General features: G+C 56.0%; 1 protein-coding gene across 8 annotated transcripts in view; it reads left to right on the top strand.

Moving 5' to 3' along the window:
* Lrsam1 (leucine rich repeat and sterile alpha motif containing 1) overlaps positions 1-15,594 on the top strand; it is a 46,938-nt gene extending 31,344 nt beyond the window's left edge. For 6 of the 8 annotated variants that reach the window (XM_087183177.1, XM_087183178.1, XM_087183179.1 and 3 more), the window contains 11 exons: positions 1,580-1,650; positions 3,196-3,295; positions 4,499-4,586; positions 5,094-5,168; positions 6,712-6,792; positions 8,031-8,126; positions 10,748-10,846; positions 11,531-11,662; positions 12,600-12,681; positions 13,270-13,400; positions 15,165-15,594. In XM_087183177.1, the coding sequence (XP_087039303.1) occupies positions 1,580-1,650; positions 3,196-3,295; positions 4,499-4,586; positions 5,094-5,168; positions 6,712-6,792; positions 8,031-8,126; positions 10,748-10,846; positions 11,531-11,662; positions 12,600-12,681; positions 13,270-13,400; positions 15,165-15,290 (1,081 nt within the window). In that variant the 3' untranslated portion in view covers positions 15,291-15,594. The remainder of the gene's footprint in view (positions 1-1,579; positions 1,651-3,195; positions 3,296-4,498; positions 4,587-5,093; positions 5,169-6,711; positions 6,793-8,030; positions 8,127-10,747; positions 10,847-11,530; positions 11,663-12,599; positions 12,682-13,269; positions 13,401-15,164) is intronic. The other 2 variants (XM_087183183.1, XM_087183184.1) reach the window with 1 other exon arrangement.
* Positions 15,595-17,137: the final 1,543 nt, after the last annotated feature.

Below are 17,137 nucleotides of genomic sequence, written 5' to 3'. Positions count from 1 at the left end.
TAGAAAGAATTGCTGGTCGTGGTGGCACACGCCTGTGATCCCAGCACTCAGAAGGCTGAGGCAGGAGAATCACCATGAGTTCGAGGCTAACCTGAGCTACATAGTGAGTTCAAGGCCAGCCTGAACTACATAACAAGACCCTGTCTCGAAAAAAAAAGTTAGAAGAAAACCCAACATTTATGGAAAGAAAAATAATGTAATACATTTCTCCCTGGAATCTGAAGGGGATTGGTATGAGAACTCCCTGTGGATACCAAAACCCACAGATGTGCAAGCCCCTTGGGTAAAAAGGTGAAATATTTGTACAGAACCTATGCACATCCTTCTGTAGGCTCGAAATCATCTCCAGTTTCCTCTTTTTTTGTTTTTGTTTTGTTTGAGACAGAGTCTCACTACGGAGCGCAGCCTGGCCTCAAATTCGTGATTCTCCTGCCTCAGCCTCTTGAGTGCTGGAATTACAGAGATAAATTTTCAGTTATAATCATGGATATATTTCCATGGCAAAAAAAGCCTCATTGTTTGTAATAGCTGAAAGCATCGTACGATGTAATTTTCTCATAACATTTTTAAGTAGCTCTGTGTCAGTAAACACTTAAATTGCTTTCAGCGTTTCATAATTGTAAAGAACATATCAGTGAGTGGCCTCTGAATATACCCTGATGGTTTATGTGACTTTTTTTTTTGGTACCAGGAATTGAACTCGGGTCTATACACTTGTGGGGCAGGTGGCAGAACCACTGAGCTAAATCCCTGGCCCTATGTGACCTTTTTTTTAAATATTGGGGAGTGAAGCCAGGGCCTTTACACTGAGCTACATCTCCAGCCGTTTTTAACATCTTTTTGTTTGTTTTTGGTTTTTTGGTACCAGGGATCGAACCTGGGACCTTGCGCTTTTGAGGCAGGCACCAGAACCACTGAGCTAAATCCCCGACCCACATTTTTTAACATCTTGAGACAGAGTCTCCTAAGTCACTAAATTGCCCCGGTTGTGCTCGAATTTTTTTTTTTTTCAAATTTTTGATCCTCCTGCCGCAGCCTCCCAGAGTGCTAGGATTATAAGCCTGTGCCACCACACCAAACCTATGTGACTTTTTTTCATTTTGGTTTTGGTTATTTGAGACAGGGTCTGGAGCTCACTATGTAGCCCAGGCTGGCCTCAAACTCTCCGACATCCTCCTGTCTCAGCCTCCTGGGTGCTGGGATTACAGGTGTGCGCCACCATGACCAGTTTATGTGACTCTTTTTGAGGGAAGTTTGCAAAGGACATGAGCGAGAGGTCCTAACACAGCTTCCAAAAGACACGGTCATCGCCGGTGGCAGCTGCTGCTGCTCTCCCTAGTGTCTCCCACTGGGCGGGGGAAACAGCTGAATTCAGTCGCCAGCATGGTGCCTTCCTGTGGGGACCGCATTGGAGCTCTGGCTCTTGTACCCTTAGGACGTTCATCGTTTTACATCTTTTTTACACCTTTGTCTCCCCCCTCGGGGCGAAGGCTAAGTGGGGGGGTCCCTCCTGGGTGGGCTCCTTCTAGGGCTCGCGGGAGGAGGTGTTTGCCAATGAATCGGTGGAATTTTTTCCTAGAATAAGAATGGAACAGTTGATGGCCATAACCCAGGAGGAAACGGAGAACCTGCGTCGCAGGGAGATCGCCTGTGAGTCGTGGAAAGGGGAGGGTGCGTGCCCCAAAGAGGGCCCAGCTACCAGGGCGGAGCAGCCCTCTCTTGCGCATGCGCATGCGCCTGGCCAGCGTGAAGCCTGGAGGGCGCCAGGGTTAGCCCGAGGGCCGGGCGGGACGGCCAGGTCCCTGGAGGAGCCCAGGTTCCTGTCAACTGAGGCTTGGATTCAGAGTCCCAGTGAGAAGCCAGCCTATGACTAGGGACTTTAAGGTCCTACACTCTCGTGGGCCTCAGTTCTCTTATCTATAGCATCAGGGACCTGGGTGTGGTGGTGCATACCTGTAATCCCTGCACTTGGGAGGCTGAGGCAGGAGAATTGCTGCAAGTTCAAAGCCAGCCTGAACTGCGTAGTGAGACCCTGTCTCAACCCCCCCCAACAAACAACAACAACAACAACAAAATCAAAATGAAACTGTCCCCATGAAACACTTAACTCCCCACCCCCCTGGCCTAGCCCATGGGAACCATAGTCCTGCTCTCAGTCTCCATAAATTTAACCACTCTGGGTCCCTCCTTGAAGTGGAATCCTACAGTATATGTTCTCAGGGGCCATATGATATAGCAGGAGTCAGAATTTCCTTCCTTTTCAAGGCTGAGTAATATTCCATGGCAGTAGGTAATCACAGTGTGTTATCTGTTCATCCATCAGTGGGCCTGAGGGTTGTTTCCACCCTTTGGCTGCTGTCCTGCTGTGAATCTAGATGCACAAACATATGTTTGAGGCACTGCTTTCTTTTCTTCGGTGCTGTGATTGAACCCAAGGCCTCATGTACATGCTAGCAAGTCCTCTACCCCTTGCTACATCCGAGCCCTTCTATTTTATTTTCTTTCATTTACTTTTGAGACAAGAAATAAATTGCTGTGTAGTACAGACTGGGCTTGAACTCATTTTATAGCCCAGCTGGCCTCAAACTCAAGATCTTCCTGCCTCAGCCTCCCAAGTATTGGGGTTATTGGCATGCAGCCCCCACATGGCTACCCTCAGCCCTTTTTATTAATGTACTTTGAGCACACCCAGTTAATCCTTGTTTCCGTTCTTTCATTTTAATCTTTCAGAATCCATAAATATGCATAAAAATGGCCTGGAAGAATACGTATCAAAACATAGTATCGGGCTGGGATTTAGCTCAGTGGCTCTGCCACCTGCCTCGAAGGCGCAAGGACCGGAGTTTAATCCCTGGTACCAAGAAAAAAAAAAACATAGTATTTCTGGGTGACACAATTATGGAAGAGTCTGTATATGCAGTTCAGTGTTTACGGCTAGTCAGCCTTCCAAGCTCAGGTGACTTTTGTCTTCAAAAGACATGCCACCCTTTTCAGCCAGGCATGGTAGTGCATTCCTCTAATCCCAGCACTCAGGAGGCTGAGGCAGGAGAATCTCCATGAGTTTGAGGCCAGCCTGGGCTCTGTGGTGAGCACAAGGCCACCTGCTGTTTTCTAAGGAAAACCATCAGGCAGAGAAGGGGTGGAGCACGCGGCTGCCCAGTCCCCAGTGCCCTCACCCCGTGTCTGTGCCCGCAGCCGCCATGCAGCAGATGCTGACCGAGAGCTGCAACAGCCGGCTCGTCCAGATGGCCCACGAGGCGCAGCGGCAGAGCCTGGTCCAGCAGGCCTGTTCCAGGTAAGCTAAGGAGGTCGATGAGTCCCAGGCGAGCGCCTGGGGGTGCTGCTACAGGCCCACCCGGCCTTGGCCACCTGCAGGGACAGGAGGGCCCGGCCTTCCTCAGTTTCCTCGCTGGACCCCGTGTGTCAGGGCGGGGCAGTGACATCGAGGACACTCATTCCCTTTATGGGGGCGGTTACTGGGGCTCGAACCCAGGGCCTTCGCACTGAGCTACGTTCTTAGCCATTTTGTATTTTCAGACGGGGTCTCACTAAGTCACTGATAGCTGCCCAAGCTGGGCTCCAATTTGGGACCCTCCTGCCTCAGCCTCCCAGAGAGGTGGGGTCATAGGCATGTGCCACCACACCCAGCTCCTTTTTTCATTTTTTATTTTAAAACAAGATCTTACTAAGTCACTAAGTTGCCAAGTATGGGCTCAACCTTGCGATTTTCCTGCCTCAGCTTCCCAGAGTGCTGGGATTACTGATGTGTGCCCCTGTACCTGCCTTGAGCCTTAAAGTTTTCTTATCAGAAAACCCCAGTAACTACCTATAGAATTATTAGAGGATTCTATGAGCAAAACTCTACTGCTTCAGGCCCAGCAAATAACTTAGTAGGAAATGAACTCAAAAGCAAGACTGTACCAAGACAAATGAGATGAGGCCGCTGGTTTGTACCGAATCACCAGCCTTGCTCTGGAGAGAGAGCCCCCAGACCTTGTCCGGCCGGCCGAGGGGCTCGCAGGGATGCTGCAGAGGGAATTCAGGAGCTGGCCGATGGCCGGGAGCCCTCTGTGCCTGCTTCCGCCCTCCCACCCTCTTTCTGGGTCTGTGACTCAGCTACACCCCGTGTCTCCCATCAGGGGCACAGTCCCCACAGGGCTTGCGTCAGTTTTGCAGGGTTTTTGTTTTTTGAGACAAGGTCTGGCTCTGTAGTCCAGGCTGACTTTGAACTCACCATGTAGCTCAGGCTGCCTTGAGCTCCTGCCTCAGCCTCCAGAGCTGGGATTACCCATCAATACTGTTTTTTATTTTTTTGTGTTTTTTTTGCCGGTACCGGGGATCAAACTCGGGTCCTTGCACTTGTGAGGCAGGCAGCGGAACCACTGAGCTAAATCCCCGCCTCTACCCATCGATACTGTTGAATGAGTGACGATCACATGGTGTCCTCCGAGGCACTCGGCAGGGTTCAGAGTGAGTGAGTGCACTGTCCTTCCGGCAGCATGGCTGAGATGGACGAGAGGTTCCAGCAGATCCTGTCCTGGCAGCAGATGGACCAGAGCAAAGCCATCAGCCAGATCCTGCAGGAGGTGAGCCCTGCCCCCGGCTGCACAGTGACCCCCGGAGCCTTCATGACCTTAGAGTGTGCGACCCACGGAGCCAGGGGCAGGGAGACAGAGCCCCCACAGGGGCTCAGGTCACAGAATCTACCCTGCAGCCCCGTCCTAAGCTGTGGAGACACAGGGGAGTGTGGGGGTGCCTCTGCCCTTTCTCCTCACGGGCCGCTGCTCTTTCTTCTGCCCTTCACCCTCCTCTGACCTCTGCCCTCCGCCCTGCCCTCTGCCGGCCTCCTTCTCAGCCTGCGCTGTGCAGGTACCCAGGAAAGCCCAGAGCAGCTACATCATCAGGGACTCTGGTGATCCCTGCGATTCTTTGGGTCTCACTGCGTAGTTCAGGTTGGCCTTGAACTCATGGGGATCTTCCTGCCTCAGCCTCCCAATTAAAGTGTTTTTAGGGAGATTTTGCTTCCCCCGCTGGCCTGAGGGGAAAGCTAGAGAGGTGGCCTGCACTGAGTGGCAGGACTTGGTCTCTCACAGAGCTCGATGCAGAAGGCAGCCTTCGAGGCCCTCCAGGTGAAGAAAGACCGGATGCATCGGCAGATCAGGAACCAGGTGAGTGCTGGGATGGGCCTGGAGCTGCCTTGCAGAGCTGCCTGTCTGGGTGGCAGCCAGTGAGGCTGGAATCCTCTTGCCAAGGTTTGCTTGTCAGGCTGCCGGTGGCTCCTCCGGGCCCGGCCAGCATCCTGCCGAGCAAGTGTGGTCTGTCCTCTCCATTTCCATGACACTGGGACTGGGGACAGGGAAGTGCTGATGTGAGGCCTTGACCGCTCAGTGGTGACCATGCCCGACAGGGCTCCCTTGCTGAGCAGACTCAGCCCTAGGCCTACAGCAGCTCAGGCTGAACAGGAGCTAGAGGCTTCTCAGGGCAGATTGGATCCCCGCTGGGGTGGGCAGGGACCACCCAGCGCCTCCATGGGTCCTGACATCTGCCATGGGGCGACCTCAGCCTGGGAGCAGTGGCCACTCTCCTGTCCAGACCCTGCTGTGACCTCAGGTGGCCAGGGCAGGCCGGCTGCGGGGCCTTGGGAGCTGCCTGTGTCTCTCGGGGCTGGTGGCTGGAATCGACTTGGGCTTTCGGTATGAGAAGGCTCGTGGCACCCTGTCCAGCATACTTTGAATTCCACATTGTTGCATGGTTTTGTTTTGTTTTTTTAATTTATTCTTTTCCCGTTTGACCACAGCCAACTTACCTTTTTTTCCCCTCTTTAATTTCAATCCCACCTTGCCAGACATGAAGCTCATTCCTCTGACCGGGGCCTGATAGGGTCAGAGAGACTCAGGGACAGAAGAAGGTCATGGGAAGACAGTGGAGAAGTCGCTGACTGTGGGCTGTGACCCCAGATTCCCTGAGAATGAGTGCTGACCCCCCAGACCAGCTCTTCCCTCTCAGTCCCAGAGCTGGGGCTTCCCCGGGAACTCTCTCCCTTCCCTGCTCTGTGTCCTCCCTAACCTCTGTGAGCCTCAGTTTCCGTGTCTGTATAGTGGAGGCAGTGATGCCTCCTAAAGCCAGAGGGAGAGCTGATGCAAGGATGCAGATAGAGCCAGGCGTGGTAGTACTCACCTATAATCCCAGTACACAGGAGGCTGAGGCAGGGGATTGCCAAGAGTTTGAGGCCAGCCTGGGCTATGTAGTGAGACCGGCACAGGTCTAGAACTCAGTAGATGCTCAATAACTATCCGCCACTACTATTGGTACTCATTACCCTCTGCTGCCTGAGATAGCTCCCTGGAGAACGTGGCAGGCAGCAGCTCCACGGTGACCCTGAGACTGTCCCTCACTGTCCCTGGGCCTTGAAGGGGGCCCCTCTTTATCCTGTATACCTTTCTTTAGTGCCCACTCAGGGACAGGCCCTGTATCAGCTCTTGGTCAGTGCTGTTGACCAAGACAAGTCTGTTCCTGTCCCCAGGCACCCAGAGCCACAGAATAGCAGATTTTTTTTCTACCCACCTGGGCAAGGGCGCCCGGCCTGCAGGGTTCCCTCAGTCCACAGCCTCCCGGGAAGCTTTCTTAGACCCCACCCAGCCATCGGAGGGCAGCAGCACAAAACGGAACCACGGTCAATGCGAATAAACCCCCGTCTCATCTTCTGTTTAGATTAGGTTAATAGAAACTGAGTTATTGCAGCTGACACAGCTGGAGTTAAAGAGGAAGTCCCTGGACACTGAGGCGCTGCAGGTACGTAGGGCTCCCTGGCTGCGCCCACCCTCCCCACCCCTCGCAGCCCTGGCCACTGCTCATGGCCCACCAGGGTGGGGCTCCTCCTGTCACAGGCAGGGCCACCAGGCACTGGTCCCCGGGAGGCCCTAGGCCCAGGAGGCCAGTGCTAGGGAGAGGGTCAGAGGAAGGAGGGCTTCACTGCCGGGGCCCCCTCTTCCTACCCAGTCACCCCTCCATCTCATCTCTTCCATGGGGAGCCCTCGCTGCTGAGCTCCACCTCCTTAAGCCACGCTTCTGGGCTGCTGGTTGCACCCCTGGCTGACATCTCTGCAGAAGGGCCTTTTGGGGACCACAAGGGTGTCTAGAGGGGAAGCGGGGCAGTGTCTCTGTGAGCCCCAGTCCTGCTCAGACACGTGGACAGCAGTCTGGGCCGGTGGCTGGGCCTTGCTGTGTGGTCTTGGCAGGTGGAGGGGGTGGCCCTCTCGCTTCCCTGGGCCTCAGCGCCCCCAGATGCATGTAGGGGGGATGACAGCCAGGTGTGAGGACAGGCGCCATGCCAGGCTTTGAGCAGAGCCCCTGTACTGTCCCCGTGTCTGTGTTCAGTGGTGTCTCTGTGGGGAGAGTGCTCGGCCTCACTCCCACCGTCAGGTCAGCCTGATGTGCTGTGTCACTTCATTTCCTGGGGCCTCCCCCCAGGGTAGATGCAATTGTGGTCTGTGCCATCAGGCAGTTGGAGAAGGGGGAGGTGACAAAGGCCTTCGGTGAGCGCAGAACAGTCTTCAGAGATGAGGGGCTGGGTTAACCTAGAGGCTGCCACCCCCAGCCTGCTGTCGGCGCCTTGTGGGCAGAGAGGGTGGCCGGGGACACCGACATGGACTCCAGCCATGCGTGTGGCACCCGCATCACCTGCGTGGGGCTCCGCTCCAGGCCTCCCTGCTGTGCGCTTCTGTGGTCAACCAAGACGCTGCTTGTCATTTCTTTCGTTTGATGTTTCTCACCGCTCCATTGTCATCAGCCTCGAGGGTCCCATCCCTGGACTTTAGGCCACAAGGAGGGGAGATGTCAGCTTTGGAGGAAGGGGGCAGGATGCCGGGGCAGAGGGGCCTCTGGGCTTTGTCCCCCAGCTCAGCCTAGAGGCGCAGGGCAGAGCTGAGAACCTGGAAAGCTCGGGCCGGGCTGCACCCGTCTTGGTCCTGCACTGTGTGGAGACTATGCCCGCGCTCACAGAAAGCCCTGGGCGGGATCCTCTGTTGCAGGAGGTGATCGCTGAGCAGCGCTGGGTGCTCAGCGTCCTGCTCCAGCAGCTGCTCAAAGAGAAGAAGCAGCGGGAGGAGGAACTTCGGGAACTCCTGGTACGTGCTCCGCCTCTGGGCATGGGTGGGCTCTGAGTTATCTACTGCTAATTTGGATGTGTGTTTTTGATGTGTTTTGATGTGCATTTCTAGATATTTGTGTCTCTTTTTTTCCCCCACATAGTGGAGATCAAACCCAGGACTGCTCTACCACTGAGTTGCATCCCTAGCCTTTTTTTTTTTTTGAGATAGGGTTTTGCTAAATCGCCTAGGTGGGTCCTGAATTTGTGATTCTCCTGCCTCAGCTGCCCTCAGTGCTGAGATTTCCAGCACGCACCATCATGGTTGGCATACATATGCCTTTCCTTTTTTTTTTATTTTTTGATTTTTTTCTTTTTGGTACCAGGGATCAAACTGTGGACGTTGCGCGCGCTTGTGCGGCAGGCGGCAGAACCACGGAGCTAAATCCCTAGCCCCTCCTCTTTTTTTAATTAATTAATTTTTTTTTTTTGGTACTGGGGATTGAACTCGGGTCCTTGCGCTTGCGAAGCAGGCAGCGAAAACACTGAGCTAAATCCCCAGCCCTAATTAATTAATTTTTTGAGACAGGGTCTCACTTTGTAGTTCAGGCTGGCCTTGACACCATGTAGCTTGGGCTGGCCTCAAACTTGCATCGATCTTCCTGCCTCAGCCTCCCTTAGTGCTGAGATTACACTTAGTTTGAATGTATGTGCTTTTTCAGCATAAGATGGCGTATACCCACCTGGGTGTGGTGATGCCCATTTCTACTCCCAGCAAGACTGACGCAAGATCACTTGAGCTCTCACGTTCAGGACCAGCCTGGGCAACACAGTGAGACCACATCTCAAAAAAAACAGTCCAAGCATGGTGGTGCAGGCCTGTAAGCCCAGCTACTCCGGCAGGGGGATCCAGAATAGCAGGTCTGAGGCCAGCCTGAGCAACTTAGCGAAATCCTGTCTCAACATAAAATTTTCAAAAGGGCTGGGGATATGCCTCAGACTTCTCAGCATTCAATCCCCATTACCACACACACGCAAAAGACTGGAACTGCGGCTCAGTGGTAGTGCACTCACCTAGCATGCACCAGGGCTGAGAGGGCCCATACCCCTCAACAAGCAGCCCTTTCTCACCACTTTGCAGTGTGTTTTCCACGGCCAGGCCGTGGTGCTAGGCGTGTAGACTGCTCCAGGTATGAGCCTTGGTGGGCAAGGCTCTCAGAGTGTCTCCAGCCCAGGGTTTGGGAACAGCTCCTTTGGGGGTGGCTCCCGTGTCTGGGGCAGGCCGCCCAACCTGCTTCCGGCCCCACACTCCCCTGCACCCCTGCACCCACCTGTCTTTCAGCCTGGCACATCAGGGTGGCCAAGCCCCTCATGGGCATCTCCTCCAGACCTGGGAGCCCTGAGCAGTGAGTGCAGGGGCCAGGCCCACCAGCCAGGGAAAGGAGCAGGTCGCACCTGTGTCCTTATGTTCACTTTTTTCTTTTTTTTTTGTGCCGGGGATCGAACTCGGGACCTTGCGCTTGCGAGGCAGGTGCTGGAACCACTGAGCTAAATCCCCAGGCCACTATGTTGTTTTTTTTGTTTTTTTTTTTTTGGTACCAGGGATTGAACTCGGGTCCTTGCACTTGCGAAGCAGGCGGCAAAACCACTGAGCTAAATCCCCAACCCACCTGTGTCCTTATGAATATGGCTGGGGCACGTGGGTTGAAAAGGACGAGACCAGGCTCTTTCGAAGCCCAGGTGGCGAATTTGTGCCACCAGAGGTCACCCACTCCTCCCACACTGGGATTGGTGTGCGGTTGTGCAGGAGCAGCCAGATGCCATGCCCAACTCGGGGAGGAAGCACCACCTCAGCAGAGCTCAGGGTCACTGGCGTAGGAAGGAGGGGCATCCATGGTACAAGAGGGCCCAGGACAGAAGCAGGCAGCTGCTCAGCATGGTCCAGGAAGGACCCTCAAGGGCAGCTGGCTCCCGAGAGGCTGGGGAGATGGCAGCCCAAGCCCCGCCCCATGGCCGGCCTCAGCATCCCTCCCTGACCCTGGGCCAGGATCTCAGAGTCAGGAGGGTGAAATACAGTAACTCCTTCTGAGCCTGGCCCAGCGTGGTACACAGGGCTCTGCAGACTGATGGCAGCTGCTGGGATCACTGCTGCCATGGCTGGTGGTGCCCTTTGCTCCCTTCTGCATCGCGGCCCTCCATGAATACTCATTGATAGCAGAAGGACTTGTGGCCCCTGGCATGTCACCATCCTTCAGCCTCGTCCCATAGCGAAGCCTGCTCAGAAGCCAAGGGTGCCCCGAGAATCCTGTGGTGCTACTGCCTGAGCTTTGTGGAGGACACAGATGGCCACGGACAGCTTTGCTTTCCCATAGCAGACAGGAGCAGTCCCTCCCAGGGGCCTGAGCCCAGAGGTGCCTGCTGTCCAGGGCTGTGGCATCGGCAGCTCTGTGCCCTTCCCTGAGGTCATTCTTGCCAGCAGTGGGTACAATGACACTTCCTACTATCCCAGTGTCTCCGTGAGGACACCAAGCAGTGCGACGCATGGCAAGAGCCTCCTCGGTGAAGCACCAGGTGGCAGGCATCTCTCAGAGGAGCCGGCCACTGTCACTAGTTTCCATTTCCCAGTCTGTAGCTGACATTGCCTGGTTCTGCTCTTGGCAGACGGAGTTGGAAGCCAAAAGTGAGACCAAGCAGGAAAACTACTGGCTCATTCAGTATCAGCGGCTCTTGGACCAGAAGCCATTGTCCTTGAGGCTGCAGGTGAGGACTTGGTGTCCATCTCTCCGGGCCACCCACTCCCTCTTCCTGGCCACCTGTGCCAGGTCCGAGCAGGGACAGAAAGGAGAGAGAGGTGGGTGTGGCATGTGTACTTGCACCCGCTCTCTCCCTCCCCATGCAGCGGCGCGTGCACTTTTAAAATTTATAATACAAATTGAAGTGGGGGCGTGCACACCTGTCATCCCAGCACTTGGGAGGCTGAGGCAGGAGGATCGCCATGAGTTCAGGCCCAACCTGGACTGCACAGGGAGACTCTGTCTCAAAAAAAGAATTGACTCATTCTCTCCATACCACTTCGGCAACATGTGCCGGGCTCCTCCAGGCTGTCTACACAGCTCTCTGGTCGTCATTTCCACACTTGATACCTGCCTGGTATGTGGAAGAGCCCCGGTTTATTGAAAAGTTCTCTCGGTGGATATTCAAAGTTGCCCAATATTTTCATGTTTACAGATAGAAAGGCAGGGACTACACATGTGCACGCACTTCTTTGCATTTATACAAAAGTTTTTGCAAGGAAAAATCGAAAGAATATATTCTGCCCTTATGATAATTATGCGTACTGCATTCAAACCCTTCGTTTCCTCTTGGAAACAATCAGTGGGGTCTCTCTCTATTCTGCTTTTCCCTGGCAGCAGCCTTGACCTTTCTCGCGGGTCCTTCTTGCAGGAAGAGGGCATGGAGCGCCAGCTGGTGGCCCTGCTGGTGGAGCTGTCAGCCGAGCACTACTTGCCTGTCTTCGCCCACCACCGCATCTCACTGGGGATGCTGAGCCAGATGAGCCCCAGGGACCTGGCCAAGGTGGGACGTGACAGCCCCTGGGGGAGGGGGAGAGCTGGCCCTGGCCTGGGTCGGCTTGCTTTGCTTGGGTCTGCGGTGAGGCCTGGTGTGACCCCACGGCCAGGACGCCTCCCCATGTGCCCAGCCACGCTGTGCACTTCCCCTGCCTCGGGACCCCAGGAGTGTGGGTCCTGCCAAACCCACATAGCCTCTCAGATTGGGTCTTCAAACTTCAGAGGTCAGCCGGGCGTGGTGGCACACACCTGTGATTCCAGAACTTGAGAGGCTGAGACAAGAGGCTCTCTGAGAGTTTGAGGTCAGCCTGGGCTACATAGAGAGACCCTGTCTCCAAAACACCCACCAAAACAAGCTATGGGATCGACGCAGGTCCTGGGGTCATCTGCCCCGGCCCCCACCCTGCCCCACAGTTTGACAGTCACAACCGCAGTGCTGACTAAGCCCTGGCTGTGTTCTGGGTGCAAGAGAACTCTCACTGACCCCTTGGCACAGGATGGCGATGATGGCGTGCTGTGGCTAGCTCCCTGCTCAGCCGTTTCTGGTCCCTGAGCGATTGGATGGTCCCGGCAGCGCCCGGAGGGAGGACCCACCTTCCATCAGGCCTTCTGCACTGACGGGACCAAGGCCCCTCTGTGGGCCTGGGATTTCGTGACTGTCAGCAGCTGGGCCTCAGTGCCCTGTCCTTACCCACCCGGCCACCCAGCTGTGGCGGTGGGGTCCGGGGCGATGTTAGGCTGTGTGGGAGACGCTTGCAGTTTCTGACGCTTGATAACAGGCTGTTAGTAGTGCCGGTCTCCTTTGGGCCTTGGTTTCTCCCCCTGCACCCAGGCCTGTCTTGTGCAGAGCCACAGAGCTCTCTCGGCTGGTGCCAGGACCCAGCCACAGGTGCCAGGGGCCTTCGCAACCCCGGCCACAATCTGCTGTCCTCTGACCGCCGCAGGTGGGCGTCTCGGAGGCTGGTCTGCAGCACGAGATCCTCAGGAGAGCCCGGGAGCTGCAGGACGAGGCCAGGGCCCAGCCAGGTACTGACCCCAGGGCCAGCCCTCGGTGAAGCCCCTGCAGAGTGTGTGGGTGCTGGTCAGGCCCCCGGCAGGGGCTGCTGGCTCCGGGGCAGAGCAACCGGCGGCTTAGGGCTTCTTAGCTCCTGCATCTCCTGAGGGGCAGCGGCCCTTCCCCTGTCTCTGTCTCCCCAGCCCGGTGCAGAAGCTGCACCCCTAGCCAAGGGCTCCTGTCCTGCAGCCATACCACTTGATGTCCGTGTGGCCCTGGGAGAGGGACGCCCCTCTCAGAGCCCCAGATTTCTCATCTCTGGAAGTGACACGCCCCACCCCAGGGAGTAGTGGCTTAGGGAGAAGAGGCCCCTGTCAGCGAGGCGGTGACCACGCCTGTCCCGAGATGGCAGGGCACGATGTCACTCCCATCTCACGGATGGGGACAGTGGGGCCGAGGAGAAGGAAGCTGGAGAAGATGAAAAAGACCGAGTCCCTGGCTTCAGAGAGCGCCCGCCCTCGTCCCGGCTCCCTCACGGGCCAGGCAGTGCCAGGGCCGCCCCAGGGGCTGGGGAAGTCAGAGATGGGCCCTTGGCTCAGCCAGCCCCTCTGTCCCCACAGAGCTGAAACCACCCAAGGGGGAGGTCCTCGAGGCCCTGGAGCCACCCACAGTGCCCGTGAGGCCGTCTGCGCCCCCCGAGGAGGACCGAGAGCTGCCCGTCTCGGAGTGCGTCGTGTGCCTGGAGCGGGAGGTACGTGGGGCGGCACAGGGCCAACCACGGCCCACACTGGCAGAGGCACTGGTGGTTTCCAGCCAGTGTGCTCTAGTTCCATAAATAATTTACCACGTATTTTGGTTAGTACTATTTTTTTTTTTTTGGTACCGGGGATCTTCACCCCGTATTTTGGGAAATACAGCAAAATAAAAAAAACCCTGGAGGCCAGGGATGTACCTCAGTGGAGCCACACCTGCCTTGCAAGTCCAAGGTCCTGAGTTCAATCCCCAGTACCAGAGGAAAAAGAGAACAAAACCAAAACACTGGAAGCTGAGGTGACTCATGGTCCTATGACCCAAACGTGATTAGTGAGCAACACTGACATCATTTTCTGAGCCTTTTTTCTTTTTTTTTAAGGATTTTTTTTTCCCCTCCAATGTAATGAATACATTGGGGAAATTTCTCATTTCATGAAATACCAACATGATTTTCCTTTATCAAGACTCTGTTTTAAGCCAGGCATGGTGGTACACTCCTGTAGTCCCAGCACATGGGAGGCTGAGGCAGGAGCATTGCTGTGACTTCAAGGCCAGCCCGGGGTACACAGCAAGACCCTGTCTCAAAAAACAAGTAAATAGATCATTAAAGATTGTTGCAGAATTAACACTTACTGCAAAATATATATACACATAGCAGTATATAAATTACAAATTCTCCCTTGCCTCCACCATGGGATGCACTTAGAAAAGCAGCATGGTAGCAGTTTATTGTTCTCTGCACTTGACATGGGGACTGCCACGTGCCGGGGACCGGCAGGTTGTACTTTTAATCAGGTCCGTGCTCTTAGGCGCTGTAGGTGGCTCCCATTTCTTATTTTACGGACAGCTTTGAGCAGTTGGGAGCACACCCTGGCTACCGTTATGGGCTCCCGGTCCATGAGGTAGAGGCATTTTAGACTAGGAGCTCAGAGTTTGGGCAGGTGGATGCACAACATAGACTATAAACAGGGTGGGGCCATCGCTCTTGGTTGCCCTATGCGGCCAAGGCCCTGAGTTGCACCCCCAGTGCTGAACAAAAGCCAGTGGAACACCTCAGTGTCCAGTGGACAGGGTGTCTGGACACCAGAGGCCCCCACAGCTGCCACACCGGATGTGGGAAGTGCCTGGGCCGGGTGGTGCGGCGTGAGTGGCCCCTAGAAATTAATCCTAGCTTTATGAAAGAAGGGGCTCGGTGGTGCACACCTGTACTCCCTACATTCTGAGAGGCTGAGGCAGGAGGATTATGAGCTCACGCCCAGGGCAGTTCAGCAAGTGAGCATGACCCTGTTGTTTTGTTTGGTTTGGTTTGGTTTGGTTTGGTACCTGGGATCGAACTCAGGACCTTGAGCTTGAGAGGCAGGTGGTGGAACCACTGAGCTAAATCCCCGGCACGCATGACCCTATTTTAAAATTGTTTTTTAAAAAGTGCTGGGAATGTGGCTCAGGATGAAGGCCCTGGATTCAGTCGCCAGTACTGAGGAGGAAAAAGAAGGAAAGAAGGGAGAGGAGAGGAGGGGAGGGGAAGAAGAAAGACAGTCGGGGTTGTGGGTGTTGGCGTGTTATTTACAAAGCACACGACTGCAAACAGAAAAGCACTACGAGGTCCCCCATCCCGAGGCATATATTCTATTCCTGCAGTGTTTGGCACCTGGTGACTGCTCCACCAGGTCTTGAAGGCAAACAGCGCAGGGCCTGGGACCCAGCCTCGTCTCTGGGAGAGCCAGGGCCAGGGCTCACGCACTGCGCTGTCCCCTCCCTGCAGGCCCAGACCGTCTTCCTCCCCTGTGGCCACGTCTGCTGCTGCCAGCAGTGCTGCCAGCCCCTGCGCACCTGCCCACTGTGCCGCCAGGACATCGAGCAGAGCCTCCGGATCTACCACAGCAGCTGAGCACAGCACCCGAGGCTCCCCGGGGTGGCTCGCGGGGCATCTCTCTGCCACGCACCTCTGGGCCACGCGGGGGCGCTCCGAGAACTGGGCAGGGAGGTGGGCGGCTTGTAGCAGCGGAGGCAGAGTCCAGGTGTGGAGTGTGCCCGCGTCCCTGGCATGGGGTAGGGGCGCACCTGGGGAGGGGCACCTGCGCGGGCCTGTGCCCCAGCCTCCCGCGCTGCTCCCACTCTGCACATCTGTGCTCCTCCCCCACACAGCTGGACCCAGAGCAGGAACATCAATAAATCTATCTACGTGCTCCGTCCCTGTGTTGTTGGGGTCTCCCAGGCACGGGAGGGCAGGAGACTGGGAAGACAGAGCCACTCTGGAATGGGAAGCTGTCGGATGCACTTCCAGGTGGGGAGACCCGGTCTGGCCAAGCAGAGCCATGGGTGGCAGTGGAGTGGCCCCTGCCCCACAAGCTGGTGGTGCCCTATGGACCCAGGCTACGTCCACCTCGGAACAGGGACCTGGCAGTGTGGGTTTGAAGCCCAGACGCATCCTGACTGGAACCTGCACGTGGTGCCCATGGGTCGCTGCAGAATTCCAACAGCCACGTGCACCTGTGCTCAAGGGAGAGGTGCGTGTTCGTCACAGGCAGGCCTGCTTAAGGTATCTGGGCTCAGGTGCCAGCCTCCGGGCCTCCATTTCCTACGTGTCCAGTACGGTACACGATAGGGCCCTGACAAGTTGGCAGCCGCCAGGGGGTGCTTGGTGCTCACCTGAGGCGCAGGGTCCAGGACAGGGCTGCATGGGGGAGCTGGGCCTGGGGGTGGCAAAGATCCTCGCCCTGGGCCTCAGTTTCCCCACCTCACTGGAACCATCATCCCTGCAGTGCTGAAGAGGACGGGTGAATGCCCTTCATGGTGAGGCCTGCTGTCCAGGACAGGCACTGGGTGCCTCCCCCTACACCTTCCTGGGCTCTTCCTGGCCAACAGGGGAGACTGAGGCCTGAGGCAAGCCAGGCCTCTTTGTGGAGTGCAATGGCTGTGGGTCTTTACTGCTCACTAGGGGCCAAGGACTTTCGCCATCCCCTCATATAGCTGAGAAGCTCCAGGCTCAACGGGGTCTCAGCCTCTGGCCCCAAACCCTGTGTTTTACACCTCGGTCCTATTTTGGGAGAATCTGGCCCAGCCCCTGGCCACCACGGACAGGCTGACCAGGGACACCAGTAGGGACGTGCATCACCCACTAACAGGGCAGCCCCACCCCAGCATAACCACAGCCAAGGTGCCCCATGCCCCTGGCCCCCACGTAAACACAGTATGTTCTCACCAATGCCAGCTTGTGACCTGGTTTGGACAGAGCTGCTGTGGCCGTTTGCATCCAACTGTGGGTAGGCACCCCAGGACCTTGACTGGCCTTATTGGCCCTGCTGTTGCCCAGTCCCTCGGTGCTGGTGAGCAGCAGCCTGCCCAGGTTGGGCAGAGGACCCGAGGGGCTGTCAGACGTGCAGTCACCCGCAGCTCTGTGACCTTGGACAAGTCCCTTCTCTCTGAGCCTCAGTCTCTTCTCTTTTGTAAAATGGGATAAGAACTCAGATGGTGGAGTCAGGCATGGTGGTGCACGCCTGTAGTCCCAGCACAGCACTTGGGAGGCTGAGGCAGGAGGATCACCACAAGTTCAAGGCCAGCCTGAACTGCGTAGTGAGACCCTTCTCAAAAAAAAAAAAAAAAAAACTTAGACCGTGAACCAGTGGCTCTTGGTCAGGAAAGCTGGGGTGCAAGGGGACTCTCCTGGACACAGTCCCTGGCCCAGGTATCCGCACCCCCACTCCCACCCTGGCACCCAGCAACACACAAGAGAAC

Source organism: Heterocephalus glaber, unplaced genomic scaffold (assembly GCF_053883595.1).
Source record: "Heterocephalus glaber isolate CG9 unplaced genomic scaffold, H.glaber_assembly_v1.0 deba00001479, whole genome shotgun sequence".
In the NCBI taxonomy this organism is placed as follows: Eukaryota; Metazoa; Chordata; class Mammalia; order Rodentia; family Bathyergidae; genus Heterocephalus; species Heterocephalus glaber.
This window is presented reverse-complemented; position numbering and strand designations above follow the sequence as displayed.